At 37.8% G+C, this 26,534-nt stretch overlaps 1 protein-coding gene across 5 annotated transcripts in view; it reads right to left on the bottom strand.

Moving 5' to 3' along the window:
* Positions 1–26,534, bottom strand: part of SPAG9 (sperm associated antigen 9) — a 104,251-nt gene that overhangs the window by 22,781 nt on the left and 54,936 nt on the right. For all 5 annotated transcript variants that reach the window (XM_079797899.1, XM_079797898.1, XM_079797900.1 and 2 more), the window contains 10 exons: positions 18,005–18,212; positions 17,148–17,247; positions 14,327–14,448; positions 8,988–9,045; positions 8,030–8,182; positions 7,483–7,534; positions 6,047–6,177; positions 3,776–3,832; positions 2,552–2,725; positions 713–842 (listed from right to left, as the gene is read on the bottom strand). In XM_079797899.1, the coding sequence (XP_079654025.1) occupies positions 713–842; positions 2,552–2,725; positions 3,776–3,832; positions 6,047–6,177; positions 7,483–7,534; positions 8,030–8,182; positions 8,988–9,045; positions 14,327–14,448; positions 17,148–17,247; positions 18,005–18,212 (1,185 nt within the window). The remainder of the gene's footprint in view (positions 1–712; positions 843–2,551; positions 2,726–3,775; positions 3,833–6,046; positions 6,178–7,482; positions 7,535–8,029; positions 8,183–8,987; positions 9,046–14,326; positions 14,449–17,147; positions 17,248–18,004; positions 18,213–26,534) is intronic.

Raw genomic sequence — 26,534 nt, forward strand, 5'->3', positions numbered from 1 at the left:
TAATAATTTGGGAGGGGAGAGAAAGACACATGAGTTAGCTTTATAATTCTTATTTGAAAAAATGAAAAAAATGAAGTGGCAATTAGGCAAAATAAACAAGATGCTATGAAATATCAGAAGACAGACTAATTCACGTATGTGGGGGAGTGGGGGAGAGAGGGAGGGAGGGAGGGGGAGAGGGAAAGAGGGAGAGAGGGAGAGAGGGAGAGAGGGAGAGAGGGAGAGAGAGAGAGAGAGAGAGAGAGAGAGAGAGAGAGAGAGAGAGAGAGAGTGTGTGTGTGTAAGCATGTGTTGAGTTTTTTTGGGGAACAGGCAATATGGAGTAGACAGGTTAAGTTCTTGAACACCTGAACTGAGTTTTAAGTCTAGTGTTTGAAAGGCTCCATGCCAATGGCGTCTTAAAACATTTAAATAGATGCTGTTTTTCAAAAAATGAAATCTTCAAATATTAAAACAGAGCTGGATACATAAGTTCATGCACTCGGCCACCTCTGTTGACCTGTCTCCCTCCTTAGACTCAGAGGCATTTCTTTTGAGCTCTAGGGTGGAAAACAGCCTGAAAACCACTACCTCCAACACTTCTCTCAATGGATGCCAAGTGCAAGCAGCTTAAAATGAGCGGGTTTGGGGTGTGGTTTGATTCCTTCATGCCCATCCACACTCCTGTCCCCGGCATTTCCCACTAGATGCTCTGACGCCGCTCACACGTTACCTGTTTGTACTTCTGAGGCAGGCTCCAGCCAAAAGCCTGCACTCTTCCATCCTCCTTCTGAACATGTGCCTTCACCTGACGATACTGTTCTCTCTTTTGTTCTCTGCGTGAGGCTAAACTAGCTTCAGTTCTAAAAAGAAAAAACATTCCTTTTAAAATTAAGTGATTAACAGCTCTCCTGCTAAAAAAAGTAAAAATAACACCACAAAATTTACATGATTTCAGATTGGTTTACTTCAGACTAAGATTCCTCCTTAAAAAGTGTTATACCATAGCTGGTCTTTTCAAGTTATGCAGTGAATACAGTGTCCAAGTTTTAACAGGTTAGTAAGCAGCCTATTATATTGAACTAGAGGCCTGGTGCACAAAATTCAGCTCAGCCTGCACCCTCTCCCATCCAGGACCCGTCGGGGGATGTCTAACTGCCGGTTTAGTCCTGATCCCGGGGATCGGGCCTAAACCAGCAGTTGGACATCCCTCTCACAATCTGGGACCACTGGCTCCTAACTGCTCACCTGTCTGCCTGCCTGATCGCCCTTAAATGCCCCCCCTGCCAGCCTGATCACCCCTAACTGCCCCCCCCCCCCCGCTGGCCTGGTTGATCCTCCAACTGCTCCCCCCCCCCACCCTGGCCTGGTCTCCCTTCACTGCCCCCCTCTGCTGGCCTGGTCACCCCTCACGGCCCCCCCTGCTGGCCTGGTCACCCCCAACTGCACCCCCTGCTGGCCTGGTCGCCCTTCACTGCCCCTCTCTGCTGGCCTGGTCGCCCCTCTCTGTCCACCCTGCCAGCCTGGTCACCCCTCACTGTCCCCCTGCCGGCCTGCTCACCCCACACAGCCTGCTATTCGATTGTTTGGTCGCCCCTCACTAACCTCCCTGCTGGCCTGGTCGCCCCATGCAGCCTGCTGTTCAATCATTTTGTCGGCCCTCACTAACCCCCGCCCCCCGCCAGCCTGGTCGCCCCACGCAGCCTGCTGTTCAGTCGTTACTGTGAGAGTGTCCTGGCCAATTTGTATATTACCCTTTTATTAGTATAGATCATATTTCTATCAGGTTTCAGATTTTAGCTATATGAAAGGGAAAATTCTTAAATATTTTTGCTTCATTTTTTTGGTTCATTCAACAAATATATACTGAGAATTTTCTAATGCAGGAAATGTGCTAGATAGGAGTGACTCAAGACCAATAAATCAATATCTTCTTAGGAAGATAACATAGGTTAACTTCTGGATCCCATTTACTTGTTCCAGAAGACAAATACGCAAACTGACTTGGTAAGCTTTAGAGCTGTGCAGTAAAATACCATGAAAATAATTTGACTTTCTCTGGGCCAATTAAATTTTTGTGAGGTGACTTGGTTTCTTATAGTTAACAAATCTACCTGTGTGTCAGACACTTTACAGATACTATAACCTATATAATTTAATCCTAACACGTCTGAGATAAGTTATCATACTCATTTCACTGGGAGAGAAACTGGGGCTCTAAGAGGTTCATGTACCAAGTTCATGTACACCTAATGAGAAGCAGAGTCAGGCTGAAAAACCAAGTCCTTCTGACACTAAAGGAAAGTAATATAAGCCTTTAGCATTTCAATTAGTATTTATCAATGCTGTCATACCAGAAAAAGGAGACATTAAAAATTTCCTTCTCTTTATGAAAACAGATGCAATATTCCTAAAATGTATTGACTATAAATAATTTACTTATAATCGCCAAGTTGCAGACATAGTTTATATATAGATTTATCTGAAACTTTACAGCTGAGCTGTTAAGTGGTGAGAATATCAGAACTGTTGACTTATTGAGGGCATAACTACTAGTCTGGAAAATACTTACTCTTCACTAAGGAAGTCAAAGGCTTTGGACTTATCCCCAGGGAGCTGAGATAAGGTGCTGCTTCTTTTCTTGACAGAAGGAGTAACATGAGAGGTGGGTGCGTTATACTTCAGATTAACAGGTGGTTCAGGTTTCTTAGTAGTATTACTTGAGGAGCTAAAAAGTCGGCTAAAACTAAAAAGAAAAAAGTGAGTATGTGTATGTCTATATATGTATGACATGCACTGTAAAAAAACAATCCATCATTTCCACAAATTCCAGAGTGCTTTTACAAGGCAATGAGTTAAAAACTAGCAAAAAAAATGTTGTGGTCACACAGTGCAGCCTTAGCAATAACTCACAGCCAAATGCAGACATTCAGGAAAGAGAAACTATGCTGAGCCTGGCAGATCCCTGTTCTTTAATTAGCAGTTCCCATAACGAAAGGAAGATGCTCCGAAGTACCAGGAACTGCTCGTAATAAAGACATAAAAAGAAGATGGCCCCTTTAGCCAGCTCCTGCTTGGTGCCATGTGAGAGTGGCTGTTAAAGAGGAAGGTTATGGCTTCATGGCTTAAACAGAAGCCTAGTAACCAGTTCTAAAAATAGTCACAATAAAGTACTAGAACATACATTACCATTTTTAACACACATTTTCTTATTACACTCAACTTAAATAACTATTTTCACACCCACTCAGAAAGACCAATAGTTATATTAAATAGGAGATTCATAAAAAGGGGTAAGTATTAAGCTAACTAAACACACAGTACTTCTAGCATGAACATAATTCAAGTCCAAAATCGACATACACTACTCAAACCCCACAAACACTGAATTTCTAATCTTCGCTTTATAAAGGTTTTTACAATCACACAACCAGTGAAGCACCAGTGAAGCAGCCATTTATTAATGGAGATCCAGGTAATTATCAACTCTTAATAGTTTCCTGTTATTTTATTTAACTTAGCAGAGGATTCCATCAAATGCATAACCAAAATGATGCGGCTTACGACAGCAATATTTTTGTCCTCAAGAACAGCCTTACCGAGGTGGCACACTACATATCAAAAAGAAAAAGTTCAGTTTAGCTACATATCCCAAATTTAAGAAATGTAGGCAGGAAGGAAGGGAGGGAGGAACTGAGGAAGGGAGGAGATACTAACTCATTCTTGAAAATGAATTTTGACTGTAATCTTGTCTCAAAGTGCTATCTAATGTCTTTATGTGTTTTTAGATACTTACAACTGCCAGATGCTTGACCTTTTTTTTTCCTGCATGGCTGGATTTTCTCTTGATGCTCTACATTAAAAAAGAAAAAAGAAAGAAAAAAATGTGTTATCAGTGAAGTGTTCTAGCTGTCTAAGAACCAAGGACCAAAGAAGTTCTGCTACGGCTACAACTGAAGTAAAATACCATCCCTCCCTCAGAGCTGAGTCTATTGATAGAGACAAGATTGTTACCTGTGCTGGACAAATAACCAACATGCCTGAATGCTTAATATTTAACATTTCTTGTTAAAGATATATCCTCTACTTCTCTCCTTTTTTATCAAAACACTGCCTTGTAAATCCCTATCTACACTAATAAAAAGAGAAACATGCAAATTGACCGTCACTCTGCTACACCCACCAGCCAATCAGGAGGGAATATGCAAATCAGAAAGCAAAAGATGGCGGCCCCCCAGCTGCTCCAAGCATGGAGTGGCCGGGCAGGGCAGGAAGCCCACTATGGGGGGTTAGGGGGGAGGGCGCGAAGGGATCTACAGGAGCGGCACTCCAGCCGCAGCGAAGACGAAGACTGCAGACTCTGGAGTCTGCAACAAAGACAAAGATGGCAGACTCCAGCCTGAGCAAAGGCCTGGGTCCTGGGTGCTGGAGGAAAACCAGTGCACGAAGCCAAGGGAAGGAAGGCCTATTGCACGAATCTCTTCGTGCAACGGGCCTCTAGACTTTACATAAAGATCCGTATCACCTTATACTCCCAGCTCTCACAGAATAGCTTGCAATTTTACTGTTTCAATAGGTTATTTTTCACAGGACTAAAACTTTTCCATCACTGAAAAGATGACCAAAGAAAGGGATGAATTAGATTGGTAGGTAATTCAACAAAATTTTAGAAAATAAGGCATTTCAAACTGATTCAGTAAGATGGTAAGGATGAAAAACTCCCCTTTCTCTTTCTGTAAAAGGCTAAATAAAAACATCGTAATTCAATAGAAAAAGTTAAAAGTAAGATATCAGATACCATTTATCTTCACCTGTTGACTGCCACTTTCTAGAATTAAGAAGAGCAATGAGCAGTGGAGCCTACCATCCTGGCTGGTTTGTCCAGTGGTTAGAGCGCCAAGCCTGCGCACTGGAGGGTCTCGGGTTAAATTTCTGGTAAAGGGCACAGACCTTGGCTGTGCAGGTTTGATCTCCAGCCTCAGTTGGGGTGCATGCAGGAAGAATCAACTGATGTGTCTCTCTCACATTGACCATTTCTCTCTCCCAGCCACCCCCATCCCCTAGCTCCCTTCCACTCTCTCAAAAAAAAAAAAAAAGTCAATGGAAAAAATATCCTTGGGTGAAGATTAACAAGAACAAAAATGGAGCCTACCTATATGCCTCGGTTTTTAAAATATTTATTCAATTATTTAATATCCATTAAATGCTGGAGTTACGAACACATTTCTTAGGACTTGTACAATAAATACAGATTAGAATACTAATCTCCTTCCTTCTTGGTAGCTATACACAATTAAAATTTTAGCAAGCTGTAAATATTCTATACAGAAGAATTCTAGTACAACATTGGTAGAGGATATATAAACTACTAAATACATGATATAATCATAGGACGATAAAAGTTGGAGACTAGAAAATATGTTCATAAACTTTAAAAGAATGTGTATGTGTGTACTATTACTGGTAAATCTGATGTAATAGTCCAAACTCAAAAATGTGGGCAAATTAGGGGGTGACTACAAACTTTTCATGAGCTCTTCCTAAATTAAAGGAATACTGTAACTGAGAATCTGACCATTAGATGGCAGCATTAGAGGTGAGATTTAAGATCCAACTGACAAAGATATCAATAGAAGTGGCATTTGCATGAAGTCGGAAAGGGAGATAAAATTCAGCAAGACCATTTTATAGGAAGACACTGAGTAAAAATGACTGTTTCCTATTGGCATATGAAATGCTTGTATTTCCTGACATTACTGCAAAAGCAGTGTCAATTTCTATATTCTTCTGAGAAATGAACACCATTCCTAAGTAATAACAATTGTGTTTAAAAGGTTATAGGAACATTCTCCAAGAGCCCTTTACTGGCCCCAAAGATGCCCATTTTAATCACATGCTGTTGCCAATTCCAAGTGTTACTTTTGAAAGTCTCTCCTAGTAAAGAGAGCAAGGGGCTTGGATCCCCAAAGGAAGAGCTCTTAATTATGAATGAAGGAATTTCTAGGAAAAGCTAAAAAAAACAAAAAACAAAAACTAGAAAAATACCAGAGATACTTCTCATACAAACCGAATCATCTCTGTCCATCGAACAGCTTCCTGAAGCTCCATCAATCTCTCTTTATACTGGTTTCTCTCCATTAGAACTCGGGCCATTTCTACTCTAGTAAACCGCTTCCTCTGGGCTGTGGGAATATCACTCTGTAATGAAACAAAGACTACAGATCACTCTGAGAGCCTCTACCTGTTTTGGTATTATCTCAGACATAAGGAAATCTTCAAGCTTTTAAACATTCCTTAATTTCTAATCTAATGGATCACTTAAAATGACCTTACAAAAATAAAACCAATAGCCGAAACCGGTTTGGCTCAGTGGATAGAGCGTCGGCCTGCGGACTGAGGGGTCCCAGGTTCGATTCCGGTCAAGGGCATGTACATTGGTTGCGGGCACAACCCGGTAGGGGGTGTGCAGGAGGCAGCTGGTCGATGTTTCTCTCTCATCGATGTTTCTAGCTCTCTATCCCTCTCCCTTCCTTTCTGTAAAAAATCAATAAAAATATCTTTTAAAAATAAAATAAAATAAAACCAATAGATATAAACAATAACTTATTAACAAAAAGAGGTAGACAGTTTAATTTCTGAATATAAATACAGATATTTGAACATAAAAGAAATAAAAAATAGTGCAGATTTTAAACTCTTAACCAAAAAAGTTCATTGATGGCCCTGGCTGGGTAGCTTAGTTGGTTAGTGTCGGTTGGGTTCATAATGTTAATTATAATGTTAAGTTACTATCCATAACTTAGTTATGTTACATGTATATTTTATGTATCAAATATTGTATTAAAAAAACAAATAAGAGATTGAAGGGGCACCAACTAATTATTCTGCCCAGGACACCCAGATAGCTCAAGTCTGAAACTCAAGTAGCAAGCACCTGTTACAGGAATGATAAAATAGCTACCAACAGAATAGCCTCGTATGCTAATAATATTGGGAAGAAGCTTATTTATATTTTCGTATTGAAATATGCTGATGACATTATGGGCTAGTGGCCTAGTATTAAATGCTAGACTTCATTTTTTTCCCATCACCATTTACCACCCCCACCTGTACCCTTCTCCATCTCTACCCACTCTCTTCCCTTCATCTTTTTAGTGTTTAATGCTATTAAACAATTTTTATTATTAATTTTTCATATTTCTAAGTGAAAACTTGTAGCCAAACCAAAACCAAAAACTCAAAATGTCCCTGTTGGTCCATGAGCTTCAACATGTTCAACATGTTCAACAAGCTCATGGAGCCCCAGGGGAGGATAAGCACTTCACATGCGGCGAGAAAATTGTCTGGAAACCACGTGGGAGCAGAAGCTACCCAACTCCTGACCACAAGCATGCCTTCTGGCTTTTTTTAATCTTTATAATGCTCTATCCGAAGTTTAATTAGTAAGACTTCCCGCCAATACAAAATTGTGAAAAGAAAAAGGCCCCAAAAATGTAAACCTACATCATCGTCATCTTTTGCTTTTTGCCTTGCATCTTCAGCTTCTGCACGAGCTCTAGCAGGAAAAAACACACAAAACATGTTTGTGAGTTAAGTTCACCTTTTTAAAGAATGAAAGAGTAGGCAACAAATTTTAACCACCACTAAATGACTATTTTTGTTTCCAAACAGAGTCTTTATTTAGGACAACATTACCACAGCACTGTACAAGTGGGCGGGAGGTGGGGGGTGGGCGGCGTGGGGAGGGAACCCACATATTAAAAACGGTTGGGTGAAAGAAAAGGATGTTTCTAATTTCCTTATTAGCAATATTTGAATAGTTCTTTTCACTTTTTTTCACATCATGACAAACACAAAAATGCTAATATTCAGTAAATGGGGGACCTGCTCACAGCAGAGGCAATCAGTTGACACTTGACCCTGTCCCAGGTAGCTCCTGGTCCTTCCTGGTTTGAGAAGGGTGACGGCATCAGTCTCAGGGCTCTCCTTATAACCGGTGGAGGCTCACTGGCTAAGACTGTTAGGTTTAGAGCAACACAGCGAAACTTACTTCCTCAGCTCTTCCTCCAGTTCTTTGTTCTTTTCCTCCAGCTTCAATTTGGCTTGTTTCACAGCCTCCAACTCCCCTTGCAGCACATCTTTCTCACAGGTCAGTTCATCCACTTTTGCTATCAGATCGTTCTTCACTACATTCAAAGCATTTCTAAGAAACACATTTCAAGTGCATCGTTACAAATAAATATTCTTTCCATCTTTCAGCTTATTCTTTTGCAGACTAAAGTATACACAATCGTAAAGCTGAATAACTGAGTACTTCAAAGGCATTCTACCTGATGTCGTTTGTGGATAAATGTAGCATCCATAAGGGTACTGTTGTTAATAAGTTCTGAAGATATTACCTAGTCAATAAAGTAAAATTAATTCTTATATTTACCTTTAATAATGAGAAAAAAGTCTGCACTAGAAAAAAAATCTGCGATCTATTTTCCTTTTGGGTACAGTGGACATAGGAGTTCATTACAGATTCGGTCTGTTTTGGATATACACAAATGTTCCAACGTTGCTCTGACACAACAAATTAACAATGTAGCCCGGTGTTTTTCACAACTCAGGACCCACCCCACTAAAGAAGACGCCAATGTGTTTGAGGGCCTAAGACCCACAGACTGTACCTGAGAACCTACAATTATAGTGGGAACTCAAAATAGGTGGGCTGGGTATAGAGCAAAACATTTTTGCAGAAATATTAACAGAAAGCCTGGATAGCTGTATAGTGGAAAGATAAAAATCTCTGCAAACAAACTGAGCTATGAAAACTACTTATCCGTGAAATTAGGTCCCATGACGTGTGTGTATGTGTGTGTACACACAAACCCATATACAGAGAAGGGGAATAAGATGGGGTAGTTAGGCGGCATTAGTGCTGTGTTGAAATGGAGACATGTCATTGGCTTAGACAAGAACAAAAGTCAGCATCTTTCCCTTATTAAAACTCTATATATACTTACTTGGTTTCCAACAGTTGTGTATTTTCTAATATAAGATTCTCAACTTCGCGACCCATTCCTAGGAAAAAAAAAAAAAAGGATAAAAACTTTGAAAATAAATTTATCAAAAATTATATAACTTACAAGCTATCGTTCCAAATTTTATAAAGTTTATCTTTAGTAATCTCATTTTGTCTATAATTTAAATTGATATATCTACTTGAGTGGATTATAAAATTATAATTTTCCATCACAAAACAATGCTAAAGATTTTGCTAGTCAATTCTTCATAAACATTAGTCTGTATTTTCTCAAAATATCTCAAAAGGATCAAGACTCTTTTGCCAAACATTACAAAATGTAGCAGCATTTAGGGGGAGAAAAAGGAACAGCATTAATATGGATCAGAAGTCTTTTCCAAATCATAGGCTGGTATTTTAGGCTTTTGCCGAAAAATTAGACCTTATTCATAGAGAACAGGCAGAAACAAGGCCAACGAAAGACGAAACCCCAATGCAGATGAAACCTTACCAAAGAAATTATGTTCTTAAAGCCCATGCATTCCATGTAAAGCAAAAACAAAGAACAAGAAACGTTTTGTATAAGAAACAACATGAAAATAGATTGTTAATCTGTAAAGTTTTATGCATGATATGAAAACCATCTGGAATCACAATGCCATGATTAAATGCATAATGATGTGCAAAGGACAGAAATTACAATGATTTCCTTCATTCATAAGGATGCTCAGATAGGTTAGACCTAAAAAATAAATGCTTTACCAATTCTGTTGCATAATAAAATGGAATATAATTAGATTGAAAACCCCAGATCAATAATATACGTTTCCTTCAAAGTGTTAATTTTAATGAGAACGTTTGGTTGTCACTTTACAGAACCGTGTTTAGTAATTTGGTGAGTCCTCTAAGGTAGGCAGGTAGAGCACTCAATGCAAGATCCAATGTAGTGATCTTTAAGGAGAAGAAAACTAATTTATTACTCATAAGAAACAGAAGAAATAAAAGAACACAGTAGGGAATGTATCTCAAAAAGTCACAAAAACAAACAAATAAAAAAAAAAGCAAAGAAAAACCCAAACTCATTGCTCACTTACCCTAAGCTAAGGTTAGAAAATTATATACAATGGGAGAAGCAATATACATAACACAGCCAAAGAGGAAGAAAATATATCTAAAGAAAACTATGTTAACATGTCCCTTTTTTTTTTTAAGGTAATACTTCAAATGACTTAAAGATAATTTAATATAAAACCAACCTCGCAATGCTAGAAATTCAATGATTATATATGGACTCATATTTTGTCCATATTATAATTATCTCAAATATTCTCCAAGATCAGAATACTACCACCATGAAGAATTAAGTATCAGAAATAGTGCTTGTTTAATTATCTTATGTATTTTCCAAAAACTGAAAATAAAGAAAATCTAAAAAAGTTTCTACATTCCAATTCAAAATGAATTTTGGCAAGATATGTGAAAATATTTAAACACTAATATTAACTTTTCTATAAAGCTATAGAGTCAGGAGAAATAAAGTTTAGACTTATTTTAAGAAGTTTATATAATGACCTTGTTTGCTATAAACTCTCAAGCATACAGGGAGATAAGCATAAAAGCTGAAAATATGTGTAGGACACAAAAAAATAGCTGAGCAGAAAAAAAATGATGAGAAAGCATTAAATGAGAACAGCAGCCAAGAACACCTTGCTTAAAAAGCAGTATATTAAAGTATTTAAAAGCATACACACCAGAATATTCTCCTGGGTAAGCAGCCCAAGAGAAAAATGAAAGAGAACTTCAATTAGATTGTTTTCAGAAAGCAAGATCTCCACTCATTTACTTCAAAATGAGAGGAGACAATAAAATTGAAAGATGTGTAGAAACCATTAACAAAACACAATAAAGTATAAATATTATAAATATGAAAAATCAAAATATGTGTTATATGGGAATCATGTCCTATAATGTAGGCCCTAAAGTTTACACATTCCTAATAAAGAATTCTCTTAAAATCTAGTGTATAAATTTAATATATCATCAAAAGAATTGTTCAAGATTTTTATTTTGAAATATATCAATAAACAGTAACTCATAACCAAAAGAAAAACGTAACTGGAAGTGGCCCCATTTCTATTCAAGACTTCAACCAAACATAAACTTAGGTCTAGCATATTTGGAAACCTTACCTACTAAAACAAGCAAAAAACTCCCTGGTAGTTTTCAAAATCATATAGACACCTCATTTGATTTTACCTTTGAGTCTCAAGTTGGGTCCATAGATGGGTTTCCAATTTATCTGTTAACCTCTTGAGAAAGTACACACACTTTTACCCAGTTCTGTACAGGCATTTCCCCAAAAGTACACTGATCTCTCCAGGAAAGGAGTTTTAACTCCAAAAGATGAAGACTCACAGATTTAGAGGTGAAACAAAACTGTTAGAACTACTTAGGAATCCATTCACTTAGCTGCTGTGCAATGTAGGGAAGACTCGACAATGAGCAAAAGACACAGCCGTCATGGCCACATTGAGCTTACTGTCTATTCAAGAAGAAAGGTACCAGGTATATAAAAAATTACAGTAAAATATGAAGAGTGGCATAATAAATAAAATGCAGTGCTATGAAAATATATTTCAGTGACAACTAAGATTTAACTATAGGATCAAGACAGAATTTCTAAGGAGGGTGTGCCATTTAAGCAGAGCCCAAATGGAGGCAGGTAACAGTTGTGTGTTTTTTAAAGAAAGGAAACAAACAATTATTTGCGATTGGTTGTAAGATAAGGAGAGATCTAGAATGGAGACCTGAGTGGATGGTGAGGTCGTTCATTCACTGAGTTAGTACAAGTTGGTATAAGAAGAGCCTTGGAGGACAGGACAATAAAGATGATGATGAACTGAGCTTTGGGCATATCGAGTGTAAAGCCCTACAAATCATCTCAGAGCTGTCTCTGGGCTGTTTGAATGAACAGTCTGGGCTCTAGAGAAAGATCTTAGATGGAGATGAAAACTTTGGAACAATCAGCCATGAAAGCCAAGAAACAACAACAGCAAATGGGATTTCCCAAACAAAGCACAGCCTTGGGGCAGGAACACTGGCAGCTGACAGATGGGCAGAGAAGGGGAGCCTGCAGAGAAGACTGAAGAGAATGCAGGGCAGTCTGATAAGTCTGATATTCCAGAAAGCCAGCAAAGACAATTTTAAAGACAAATGCTATCTGAGAAGTCATGTGAAATAACTGAGAAGGAACCATTGGACACAGCAAACAAGAGGCTGTCTCAGGCAAGGCAAGGGTGGGGGAGAAAACCACTCAGACTGCAGCCGGCTGAGATGCAAGTGGGACTTCTGCTAAAAGTAGCCACACTTCTAAGAAGCCTGTTTTGTTCACTGATGTATCATGGCATCAGGAACTGTCCCAAGCACATAACACACCTCATTGATGTTGCTGTATAAAAGTGTGACTAGAAATGGGAGAAGAGTGAGTGGCAGCGGGGGGTAGCAACTGAAGCTAGAGAGTCAGAGGAGGGCAGTGTTTTTATTTTTAAATAGTCAAGAACTGAATATGTTTCAATAATAACATAAAGAAGTTAGTAAAGATGGAGAAGTAGAAAATACAGAAAATCAAGAGAAAGAAAATCCCAAAAGAAGGATGTATGAATGTGTAATTTCCAAGTTCTAGAGTGTGGCTATGGGGAATAAGTGACTAAGTGAATGGAGAAAGGGTTCAATAAAAATAAAGTCAGGGGATGAGATACCAATCAAGATAAAGGACAAACCGTAAGGGATAGTTATCTCTTTTAAATTATTAAAATCAGAAAAAAGTAAACTAAGCACATATATGATTACAAAAAACTTTATATCCTCAAACTAGAGAGTTTTATAGTAATACGGTAACTAGACAAATGAATAATGAGTTATATAAATGGGCCATGTACTTACTTAACCCTGGGCCCATTAACGAACCTTGGGAAACCATTTTGTTAGTTTAGGTGTATTCCATTTAGCGAGCATTAGGCCTCAGTAGCTGTCACTGAACTGCACAGAAGAGAAGCCACGAACAAATATGTGCCTTGGAATTTCATTTATCATTATTGGCCAAAAAGTGTTCATGTAGGCACAAGTTGCTACACTTATGATAATATTTTTAAATCTCCTAATCTGAAGCTTTCTAGAAATAAATATACCAATATCTGCAAAAGGGAGAAGATAGTTTATAGACTATTTCTTTTCAAAGTGGAAAGGAAGCCACAGTGTCAGGATTTTGCTTTTAACCTATTTATTATGTTTTAATTTTCTGACTTAAAGATGAAAGCTTTCAGAAAATATTTGATTTGCATTCCAAAATTCTTCTTTCTAGCATTTTTTACATCTGCCCTTCAATTTTGCCAAGGAGTTAGTTTCTTAAACTAATCAAATCTTAAAGAACTTTTCATGCATAATTTAATGCTCACTAAAATTAAACCATAAATTTAAATGTAAAAATGGAGCATTCTTTATGAATTAATCCTTTAGTCCTCCATTGAGAAATGCAAACTCGTTCAATTACTCCCAATGTTTTCCTTAGATTTTAACAGTGGGAGTCTATGTCTAACACAGAACACTTTTATTTATATACTTTCAATCTCTCTTATTAGATAGACTGAGAGCTCTATTTATACAGAATTTATGTTTCCTTCAGAAAATACTTCAAACTCTCAAGGACATGACTGGTAATCAATAATTTAACGCAGAGGCATAGATTTTTAATACTATGAGGTTTTCACTTTCTGTAAGGTTTGAAGATATACACCAAAACTACTTCACATGAGTTATAATCATGTAATTATCACTGGAAGGGACTTTAAAGATCACCTAGAGCAGGAGCTGGCAGACTTTTCTGTGCGGGGCCAGATGGTGATACTTAGGCTTTTAAGCTGTGTGATCTTGGTTGCAGACTACTTAGGCCCCCTATTGTAGTGCAAAGGCAACTACAGACAATGAGTAAACAAATGAGGGTGAAGGCGGTCCAAGAAAACTTCCTTCACACACAGAGGTGAGCTGTGTTTGCCCAGCCCCTGAGACGGAGTCCAACCTCCTCCTTTAATACCAAAAGAAACGAAGGCCCAGAGTGGTTGATCTATTTGGCAAAGGTCACCAATGAATAGTGAAAGAGCCAAATGCACTATATTCTTTTCAAACCAGATGTTCTTCAATGACAAATTCTAAAATGATTACATTTCCCATAGAACTGGAACAGAATACTCACAGAAATCTCAGAAAAATCAAGTGTTAAAATTTCTTATTTTAAAAAATATATTTTTAAAACAGTATGCTACTTCTTCAGATAAGCCATCATACCTAGTAAATCTGCTCCTTCATCCACATCTCCAATTAGGCCTGAGCCAGCTGAAGACAGTTCTTCAAAGAGTGATTCCGTGTTGCGATCAAAAGCTTTGTTCTCTATGCCTTTGGTGGGAGTGCTATGCAATAAAAACAACAAAACCAAATCAACAAATACCATAAGGACTTTAACAGTCTAAATGAATACAATAGGCTAAGTTACATAGGAATTTTTTTTTACCTATAATTTACAAATAATGCAAAATGTGATTTTTTAAAACATTTCTCGCCTGGCTGGTATGGCCCAGTGGTTGAGCATCGACCCATGTACCAAGAGGTTGTTGGTTTGATACCTGGTCATGGAACATGCCCAGGTTTCGGGCTACATCCCCAGTAGGGGGCATGAAGGAGGCAGCTGATAGATGATTCTCATCATTAATGTTTTCCTCTCTCTCCCCCTTACTCTCTGAAGTCAATTTAAAAAAATATTTTAAAAGCAAACAGCAAAACATTATGTATAATGTAACCCTTTTTTGCAGGAGTGGAGGGAAGAAGGGATATACATGTATGTTTATACATTGATGTTATAGTAATAGGAAAACAAATTTTTGCAGAATTTCCAATTAAACATGGTGAATTGAACATAGTCATTTATCACTTGAACTTAGTCATTTAATTCAAAAAGCAATTAAAATGACAAGAAAGGAATTAGAAAGAACCTGCAAGGACATAAGGAATAGAAAAAGAAACTAGGGAAAATGAAAAGTGAACAAAATTCTGTAAGATGGAAAACAGACTGGCAAAGAGTAGAAACTGACTTAACAGACAAAGAGTAGAAACTGACTTAACAGACAAGAGAAAGCTGACACCTAAGCCAATGGGTTAGGGAGGAAGTCAGTATGCTGCCAGAACCCCTGAAAGGCCCGGGAATGGAAGGAACCAGGAATCTTTGGAGAGGAGCATCCATGGGGGACATATAACAGAAACTGGGCTGAAAGATGACACAAGAAACAGTATGAGGCCTAGGCCAATCCTCAGACCTCCCTTCTTGCAACATAGCTCCCTGAATAATGGAAACCAAGTTGAAATGTTATAGGGAGGACACCGGAGAATAAGTCATTTACTTCAGTCTGAGCAAAACAGTCGCAAAGCAGACATTTAAAGGCATCTCTATATAAAAGAACCAAAATAAATGGGTTATGACAGAGGCACTCAGAGCAAAAGGAGACAATGCAGGCAGCAGCAGGAACTTGAAAACAAAAAAAATTAGTTTTTCCAGGATAAATATATTTTTAAAATATTTATTATTGAAGGTATTACAGATGTCCTCTCTCTTTACCCCCTTCCCCCCCAATTTAGCCCTGCTAGCCAGCACCTGCACCACGCCCAAAATAAATATTGAAAACAAAAAACTTTTAGGGGGAAAAATATCAATGAGGGTTGAAAGGTAAAGTTGGATCAGTCCAAGATGTTCAGTGTCCATTAAAAGGTGTTCAAGAAAGAAAGAGGAAGAGAAAACAATAAGAAGAAATAAAGAGAAAATTTCTCAGAACCAGGAGATATGATTTTTAAAAAATATATATATTTTATTGATTTTTTACAGAGAGGAAGGGAGAGGGACAGAGAGTTAGAAACATTGATGAGAGAGAAAATTCTATCAGCTGCCTGCTGCACACCCCCTATTGGGGATGTGCCTGCAACCAAGGTACATGCCCTTGACCAGAATCGAACCTGGGACCCTTCAGTCCGCAGGCCGATGCTCTATCCACTGAGCCAAACCGGTTAGGGTGAGATATGATTTTTACAGATGAAAAATTTACTATATACAAGATACAAAAAAAGAAGACCCCTATACACAAGAACATCATCATGTTCTCAATTCTTCCAAAGAAAGTACATACATAGCTATTACTATTTTAGATGCACAGGAGTGTTAACACATCCATTAAATATATGAGATGCCTTAGCAGTGGTCGGCAAACTCATTAGTCAACAGAGCCAAATATCAACAGTACAACGACTGAAATTTCTTTTGAGAGCCAAATTTTTTAAACTTAAACTTCTTCTAACGCCACTTCCTCAAAATAGACTCGCCCAGGCCATGGTATTTTGTGGAAGAGCCACACTCAAGGGGCCAAAGAGCCGCAGTTTGCCGACCATGGATCTGAGGTATTATTATAAACTCCTTTTATGGATGAGGACACTTACCTCAGATTCAAATCCACAGTCTTACCCTAGGCTTATGCTTTTAACCACTACTGCACACTGCACAATGTCTAGAAATGACCAATAAATGGCGTGTATTTTTAATGGTAATTATTAATTAAAGGATAAAATTTATAGAAGAAATGAAAAGGTGGTAGCTCCTGTTTGACATTCTTGAACATCAATCTATTTCAGATGACCTTGGTTAAGATGCTATGTAAGAATTTTCACCACTAACCATCTCCCCACATGCAATGAAACACTTTCAATTCTGAAGGGAGCAGTCTCGTCTTCCTGATCTGAGAGAAGGAATTAATTTTGCTCAAATTGTTATTTCCCCCACGCCTGCTTCTATGCTTCCTTAAGTTCCCATATGTAGGGGATATCCTTCGGCTGTCTTTTCTCCCTGACCTTGCACATGCTCTAATACCTAATTCTGCAAAGGTCATATTTCATAAAACACTTAAACCATGTACAATGTCAGTTTCAACAACAGAAACTTGAAATATAATACCAACATTTCTTCAGTAAAACATGTGAATGCATTCAGTCTGGTCGGAGACCAGAAAAAACAGTGTACTTCTGAAAGAGAGGAAAAGAGGGATAAAATGTCTTAATCCGACATTTACAGCACCTTGAGCCTTTATATCCACTGAGATCTTTGTCCATATCCAACTCAGGAGTGGATTCGATGATCGCTTGAACCTCTGACTTCTCTTCATTTTCCGCAGAGCCTTACAAAAGGACAAGTAGACTTAATTAATGAATATATCCCTTATATAAAAATCTTGTCGTTTCTATGGTTGTAAATACATAATTAGATCATAAAAAATTTTTTTAAAGAGTATATTCTAGGAAACACAAGGTTAGAAAATATGTCATATACTCAATTAAGAGTTAATATCAGAAACTAATAAATAACCAAAGAAAGTTTTCATCTGTATTTCTTGGGACACAGTGCAATGTCTCCTAGGCCAGAACTCAGACTAACGATCTGAGGCAGGGAGAGAAAAACAGGGTCCTTTGACCTTTTAGGCTCTCCAACCCTCCAGCTCCCAACATTTTTCTCGCTAGAACTTTATTTAATCATCACCTCTTTAAGCGTATGTATAATTGATTACAATGAATTATTTATCTATTTCAGCGGTCGCCAACCTTTCATAACTCACGGACCACCGGTTGGCGACCTATGTTCTATTTTATAAATGCAAAGCATCAACACAATGATGAATTTTCTCATATCCACATCATCTGGATTTATTGAAAACATTGCCAGTAAGTAATGAACTAGGATGGCTCAGTTGATTAGGGCATCGTCTCTTACACCAAAAGGTCAGGGCACAAACCCAGGGTGCGGGTTTGATCCCCGGTCTGGGCGTGTGCGAGAGGAAACCAATTGATGTTTCTCATATTAATGTTTCTTCTCTTTCTCTCTTTCCTCTACTTCTCCTCTCTTAAAGAAAAAAAAAAAAAAGAACTAGGGTCACATACCTGTTGATACATTTCTAGTTTCTTGGGCTACTTGAATTTCAATATGCTTGCTTATGTCTGCCTTATCCGGTGCATCTGCAACTTTCACAAGTCCTTCAGTGTCTTCCTTTAAGGGCGTGTCAGTAGGAAGTACTGCCACATCTGAAGCAGCTGTTGATGCTGGAGTGGTAGCTTTAGATCCTCCTTGGCTAACATCAGAAAGTTCATCCTACAAATAAAAATAATTACAAAAAAATTTTAAATAAGTAATTTAAACCATTGTTTAAGTAGGTTAAGAAATAAACTTGCTGAGAGAAAATTCTATTTAAAAAAACAACAACCAGTAATAAAGAGTTGCTAATTACCAAAGGAAACCAGTAATCTCTCTAGACTATTCAAATAATTGGGAAATAAATTTAAGTAAAGCATATTTGTTCAGACATATATGATATTCTTTCAAACAGAAAATTGGAAGACAAACATTATACCTTAACATGAACCTCAGAGTTTTTAATGGCAGTTGTGATAATGAACAACCATTTGATAACAAAGACCTGCTTCAAAACACTTATGTCCTGGGTAGTAGCTACTCTGAAATAGCAGTGGGATAACAAGACTCTCCAATCTCAGGAAAGAGCTTTGTAAACAGTGCTGTTAAAACATCCTGCATATACAGTATATCATCTGAAGTGCTTATTAAAGGGAGGATTTGTGAAATCAGGTAATTTTCACTTTAACAAGAAACTCAGGTGGCCAAAACCGGTTTGGCTCAGTGGATAGAGCGTCGGCCTGCGGACTGAAGGGTCCCAGGTTCGATTCCGGTCAAGGGCATGTACCTTGGTTGTGGGCACATCACCAGTGGGGGGTGTGCAGGAGGCAGCTGATCAATGTTTCTCTCTCATCGATGTTTCTAACTCTCTCTCCCTCTCCCTTCCTCTCTGTAAAAATCAATAAAATATATTTAAAAAGAAAAAAAAAAAAGAATTCTAGTTTACAACATAATTTAAAAAAAAAAAAAAAGAAACTCAGGTGATTTATATACTCACTAAAACTTGATAACAATTACTCTAGAATCCACAGGTAGCTCTCAAACACTACATGCCCAGATTAAGATTTTATGCAGAAATTTGTAGACCATGCATTTTTCTGGGAAAATAATCTACAACTTTTCTCAGATTTTTCAAAGAGGTTTGTGACTCCAAAATAATTTAAAACAGTTGTCCAATGACTAACAATAATAGGCAGTTCTTTTAAAGCAAAGTAGCCAGAGCCCTGGCCGGGTGATTCAGTTGGTTAGAGTGTCATCCCGTACATATTCTTGAGTGAGAATTTTAAAAAACAGCATACCCTTGGGTGAGAATTTAAAAATAATAATAATAGTAATAATAATAATAATAATAATAATAAAGTAGCCAGGTATTTGGAAAAAGTTTAGTAGTAGTAGTAATAATAATGATTAAGGTAAATTTACTGAATTTACTATTCACTAAATGTATGACTTAGGTAAGTTATTTATTATTCTTTCCATACCTACATTTTCTCATCTGTAAAATAGGAATAACAGTACCTAATTCACAGAATTATTGTTATTCTGTATGAAGAATCACAATACCAGATTTCAAGTAATACTACAAAGCCACCGTAATCAAAACATTGGTACTGGCGCAAGAACAGGCCTATAGATCAATGGAACAGAACAGAGAACCCAGAAATCGACCCAAGCCATTACACTCAATATTTGAGAAAGGAGGCAAGAACATACAATGGAGTCAAAACAGTCTCTTCAGGAAATGGTGTTGGGAAAAATGCAAAAAAATGAAACCAGACCACCAACTTACACCATACACGAGAATAAACTCAAAATGGATAAAAGACTTAAATGTAAGTCGTGAAACCATAAAAATCCTAGAAGAAACAATACGCAGCAAAATCTCAGACATCTTTCGTAGCAACATGTTTACAGGTACATCTCCTAAGGCAAAGGAAACTAAGGAGAAAATAAGCAAATGGGACTACATCAAAATAAAAAGCTCTGCACAGCAAAAGAAACCATCAACAAAACAAAAAGAGAGCCCACTGTATGGGAGAACATATTTGGCAATAATAGATCTGATAAAGGGTTAATATCCAAAATATATAAGGAAGACAAACTTAACAAGAAAGATAAACAATCCAATCTAAAAATGGGCAAAGGACCTAAATAGACACTTCTCCAAAGAGGACATACAGATGGCCAAGAGACATGAAAAAATGCTCAAAGTCACTGATCATCAGAGATGCAAATTAAAACAACAATGAAGCATCACCTCACACCTGTCAGAATGGCTAACATCAAAAAAATCAACAGACAAGTGCTGGTGAGGATGTGGAGAAAAGGGAACCCTAGTACATTGCTGGTGGGAACACAGACTGGTGCGACCATTATGGAAAACAGTATGGAGTTTCCTCAGAAAATTAAATATGGAACTGCCATCTGACCCAGTGATGCCACTTCTAGGAATAGATCCTAGGAAACCCGAAGCACCAATCAGAAAGAAGGTATTCACCCCTATGTTCATAGCAGCACAGTTTACAACAGCTAAGATCTGGAAACAGCCCAAGTGCCCATCAGTAGATGAGTGGATAAAAAAGGCTGTGGTACATTTATAGCATGGAATACTATGCAGCGGTAAAAAAAGAAGACTCTCTTACCCTTTGAGACAACATGGAGGGACCTGGAGAGTGTCATGCTAAGTTAAATAAGTAAGTCAGAGAAAGACAAGTATCACATGATCGCACTCAGATGTGGAATCTAAATAACAAAATAAACTGATGAATGGAGTGGATCCAGAGGCATGGAAGCATGGAACAGAGTGCGGAATCTCAGAGGGAAGGCGGAAGAGGGTGGGTGGGTGGGTAGTAATCAACCAAAGACCTTGTATGCACATATGCGTAACCCATGGACACAGACAATAGGGTGCTGAAGGCTTGGGGCGGGAGGGAGTTGGGTGGGGGGGGGGGAGGGGGCTGGCTGAAGGGGGTCAATGGGGGAAAAAGGGGGGACATATGTAATAATTTCAGCAATAAAGGATTTTTTAAAAAGACATTTTATAGTTGACATAGTCGGCTACATGTGCTATGATGGGCAGCAAGCACAGGAAAGCAACCTCACGGACTTCATCACCTAAAATCTTAGTGTGTGTGTTTTTTTAATCCTCACCCGAGGATATTTTTTCTAGAGAGAGTGGCAGGGAGAAAAGGAGGGAGAAAGAGAGAGAAACATCAATGTGAGAGAAATCATCAATCAGCTGCCTCCTGCATGCCCCCTATTGGGGATGGAGCCCACAATCTGGGTATGTGCCCTGACCAGAAATCGAACTGTGACTCCTGATTCATAGATTGATGCACAACCACTGAGTCACACAAGCCAGGCAGTTTGTCTTTTAGACTCATCAATTTTAGGTCCAAAGAAAGTAAAGACAAAATTACAAAAGGTAACTTAGTCTCATGATCCCACTATAACACTTATTACCTTATACTTTAAAATTTTTTTTAATTTCTTTATTGATTAAGGTATCACATATTTGTCCTCATGCCCCCATTCCCATCCCACACCCCTCCCCACACATGCCCCCACCCCCCTGTTGTCCTTAACCGCTGGTTAGGCGCATATGCTTGCACACAAGTCCTTTGGTTGATCTCTCCCCTTTACCCCCACCCTCCCCAACCCTCTCTCTGAGGCCCGACAGTCTGATCCGTGCCTCCTTGTTTCTGGGTCTGTTCTTGTTCATCAGTCTATGTTGTTCATTATTTCCACTAGATGAGTGAGATCATGTGCTATTAGAAATACACTTATAAGAACCAAAAATGAGACAAGCAATAATGGTTATGGTGACAGGAAATGAATCAGTCTGTAGTATACTTTAAATTTTATGTTGACATTTCTTTCTCCCCAAGAAAAAGATAAATGTCTAAAGCAGTGGTGATAAACCTCTTTTGATTTACAACTCCATAGCATAACAGAATCACAAAATTCTATGTGTACATGTATTTTGTGGAATTTTATAGCTTCAATTTGATTCCTAACAGGAGTCTGTGATTCAAAGAAACAATGAGGACCATAACTCTAGACACAGCTAGACAAAATAAATCTAGATGTAAATTATGTTATAGGTTCAAGAAAATTCAGATTATTAAAGGAGATATGAATGTCCTAACCCTGAGGATATTTCTGAAGAAAGAGGACACTGTTTCACCTTACATCCTGCCTGCTGAAGGGCTTCCAGGCACTGGGTTAACCGTGACCTAGTGGTTGGAGATGTCTTATTTGTCTTTCTATCCCAAGCGCTCAGCATATTGAGCATAAGATGAAGTAGGCTCTCAACAGATGTTTGCTGTCTGAAGCTGAATGGGGCCCTGACTGAGGCTGAAGAAATCAGCGAGGACGCAGCCCCTGGTGAAATGACACACTGAGCAGTCTGTCTCCAGGATGCATGCAGGTTATGCACCTTCTGTCCTGAGCAAGCTATTTGTGCAAAGCATGCTAGTGTTCTTACCGAGCACTGTGTGAGTGTAAATTGGCTGCATTTCTACATGATTTACTATATTTTTCTCTCCCTTATTTCAAAATGCTGTCTTCAGAGGAGTAGTAAATTGCAGATTATAGTTAAAGCTCTGGCAACCAGTGTGAGGAAATAACTTTCTTTTATGTTTCAGTGAATAGCATTAGTAGTCTTCCAAATTGAGCACTTGAGGTCCCGAGAATACCAGCTGAGGAGTAACCAAATGATTAATCACTTTCGTTTACTTTTTACAAAGTGTTTTGAAACACCATTCTCACCTCCAGGTTCAGGACTAGTGCTGATCTGGTAAGAGGGAAAGATTATAAGAGAAAAGTATCATGTCATGTATTTACTAAATGTTAGCATAGTTCTAAGTATCTTTGACTTATACTACCTCAGGATGAAAAGACCCATCTTTCTATCACCAACTATGTTAAAATGAGGGATTGGGGGCTTTGTTTTATTTTGATTTAAAATCACACTTCCTTTAAGCCTTTAGTTTAAGCAATATGATTCAGAAGTCACCATGTGAATTATGTCTTACCTTATATTTTATCAATAAGCAGTTCATCATTTAACCCTTTTTTCTATTCACACAACTGTATGAAATCTTCCTGAAATTTATTCTAATCATCTTTTTTAGCATACTAAATATTCCAGGCTAGCATATATGGAAACGTTTACTGCACCTACCTTTCTCCCCTACATTGTTTCTGAAACTCCTAAATAAACACAAATAATCAAAGGGCGACCAAGATTTGTGCATAGTCTTTATTTCTATCTGCACACTTGCTTACTATGAGACAAAAGTATTTCTCTAAAACAGAAAGCAAGTGTTAGATATTCTTGGTCTGGAACTTCATCAAAGACTTTTTTTAAAATATATTTTTATTGGTTTCAGCAAGGAAGGGAGAGGGAGAGAGATTGAAACATTAACGATGAGAATCACTGATTGGTTGCCTTCTACATGCCCCATACTGCAGACTTGGGACTGAGCCCGAAACCAGACTTGTGCCCTGACTGGGAATCAGACCTGTGACCTTCTGGTTCTTAGGTAAAAACTCAGCCACTGAGCCATGCTGGCTGGGCTCATCAAAGGCTTTTTGATAATTCCCTCAAAAAGCCATAGATTAGTAAGACATGATTCACTTTACAGAGACCAGATTGCCTCTCCCTTAATGTTTGTTCATGTGATCTTTGATTTTGGATTCTCATCATCCTTAATCCTCTCAATTATTCATATAATCAAAAGTTAGATGGCTCTCTCTCTATAAAAATGAAAAGATTATGAACATTCATTTTTAAATGAAAAAAATGAAACATAATCTGCAGAAAAATACATAGAACATAAACCCATCATCTTCCAAAGACATTATTAATATCATTTTTGTGCATATATAAAGAAAAAGGTCTGGAGGATACGCCAATGACTAGGGAGAAAGGGTGAATTTAGGGTTGAAGAAACTTACCTTTTACTTTAGATTCTTTAGTACTATTTAAAATTGTGAAACTTAATATAATTTTAAAAATCATTAAACCTGTTTTTATAAACTATGTGGACTCTGGTTACCTTAGCAGCATGTCTAGTATTTGGCATTGTGCCTGACACAGTGGGCATCAACAAATATTTTTACATGCAAAAAACAAGGTCACTTTTCTTCAACAGGAAATATTTAAAGCTATTTTTCCCTATTCTAAAAGCTTGTTTAAACATTAAATGTCAATAAGTATGTAATAAAATTACGTGCCAATTACTTCAAAAGAAGCCACATTCGATACAGAAGCTTTAAACACCATCATATCTGAATATATTGTTTAGTTTTACCAATTTTCATTCTCAATAGACAATAGCATCTTTATCAACATATACAACCCAATAAATTCTTGCCAAAAGGAAAAACTCACTTATAAACACCCACTAAGAAAGAACTAATTCCATTTCCCCTTCTCTAAGCATGAGCTTAAAGGGAGAGAAAGTATATATCTTACAGTTTTATTTGTCAATTATACCTCAATAAAACTGAATGAATGAATGAATGAATGAGTGAGTGAATAAATAGGGAGAAAGTACAAAAAATTAAAAGGAGTAAATCTTCACCCTTTTTTTCCTTTCAAATCCCAACAGTCATCTGTGTTTGGTTTCTAAAGTTATCAAATAAAGATATATGTGAGGAAAGAAGTTAATATATAAAAATTGATGTTATAGAAGAAATTTCTTACCCTCTATAACAAGCAAAAGCAACATGAAATATTACAACATATAATCCATTTTTCTTAAAATTGTATTTCTATTTTACCCTACCTTAAACACTAATGCAAAACTTCAAAAGGAGGTAATGTATAATATATAAACAAATGAAAAACCAAACTTATGCATCAAAAAAAAGGTGCCTAGAAGTAACCACTTTCCAACCAACAAGCACACTTAGTGCCTAGATCTTGATTCCTAAATACCATTCTCCAATAGAAGGAACAAGGGCTCCTTGGAGAAGTAGTCCATTGTGGGGCTGGGACAGAGAAAATATAAGAGCTTGGAGCATCTTATGGTGGAGGTGGGAGGAAGGGAGGACTAACAAAAAAAAAAAAAAAAAAAAAATGGCGGGGCATGTCAAAAAGGTACAGGAGTCAATCTGAAAGAGCTCCTGATGCCCAAAGTTGGAACAATTAAAGCAACAAAATAAATGACAGTATTAGCTAACCTACATAATAAAATAAATGCCCAGGAGTACAAACAAGAAGGAAGGAACGAACAAAACAAGGAAGGGAGTGAGGGAGGGGGGAGGGAAGGAACACAGTACTCCCTTACCGAAGAATTTTGGTTAATAAATGTAGAAGATGGAGAAAATAGAAAAATTACCATTGGAACACCACAGTAATGACTGTAGATAAGAGCCACTAATGGATACTAAAATCAGTGGATGCAAAGTTTGGCAAACAGGATATTTGCACAGTCCTCAAGTATATCCACCATGAATATTTATTTATTTATTTTTAAAATATATTTTATTGATTTTTTACAGAGAGGAAGGGAGAAGGATAGAGAGTTAGAAACATCACTGAGAGAGAAACATCGATCAGCTGCCTCTTGCACACCCCCTACTGGGGATGTGCCTGCAACCAAGGTATATGCCCTTGACCGGAATCGAACCTGGGACCCTTCAGTCCGCAGGCCGATGCTCTATCCACTGAGCCAAACCGGTCAGGGCATATTTATTAATTATAAAACGAAAAATAGTAACTTTACAATGGAGAGATACGACACGCCCCAGATGAAATAAGTGATCAAGGTTAACATCACCCCTAAGGCATATTGCCTTTGCAGTATTCTTGCCAAAAATCCATAACCTCGATCTAATCATGAAAAAAACCAGAAAAGCCCAAATTGAGAGACATTCTACAATATGATTAACCAGTGCCCTTCAAACCTTAGGACATGAAAGACTGCGGAAATGTCACACAGTGGAGGAGACTGAGGAAACATCAATTCAATGTGGGATACTGGAACAGGAAAAGGAAAGTCGTGGGAAAACCAACCAACGCCAAATCAAGTGTGTAGTTTAGCTAATGGTATTGTACCAATGTTAATTTCTTAGTGTGGATAACTGTACAATGGTCAGTTAACACTGGTGGGTGCTGGGTGCTGGATAGATGAGAACTCCGGACTATTTCTGCCATTTTGCTCTAAGTCTAAAATATTTCAAAACAAAACATTTTTAAAACCTGGAAGCTTTAACTGTTTGAGAATTTGAAATTACAGATGCATTTTGTAAGAGGAATATTTAATTATAAAATATACAGGAATAAGGTTCAATTGCTATAGAGATTCAAGTTTGGGAAGACTATAGAAATAGAAACAATTTAAGAACTTAAGCACAAGTGGAGGAGGATGGAAAATTCTTCCGAACAAGAATGCTGGCTCTGCTCAGACATTCCCGTTCTGCATGCTAAGCACATCCCCTGAAGAAGGCAGCACCCACTGACTACTGGCTTTACATACCAAACCCTGCGAA

The sequence above is a fragment of the Cnephaeus nilssonii genome, assembly GCF_951640355.1.
Source record: "Cnephaeus nilssonii genome assembly, chromosome: 19".
Taxonomy (NCBI): Eukaryota; Metazoa; Chordata; class Mammalia; order Chiroptera; family Vespertilionidae; genus Cnephaeus; species Cnephaeus nilssonii.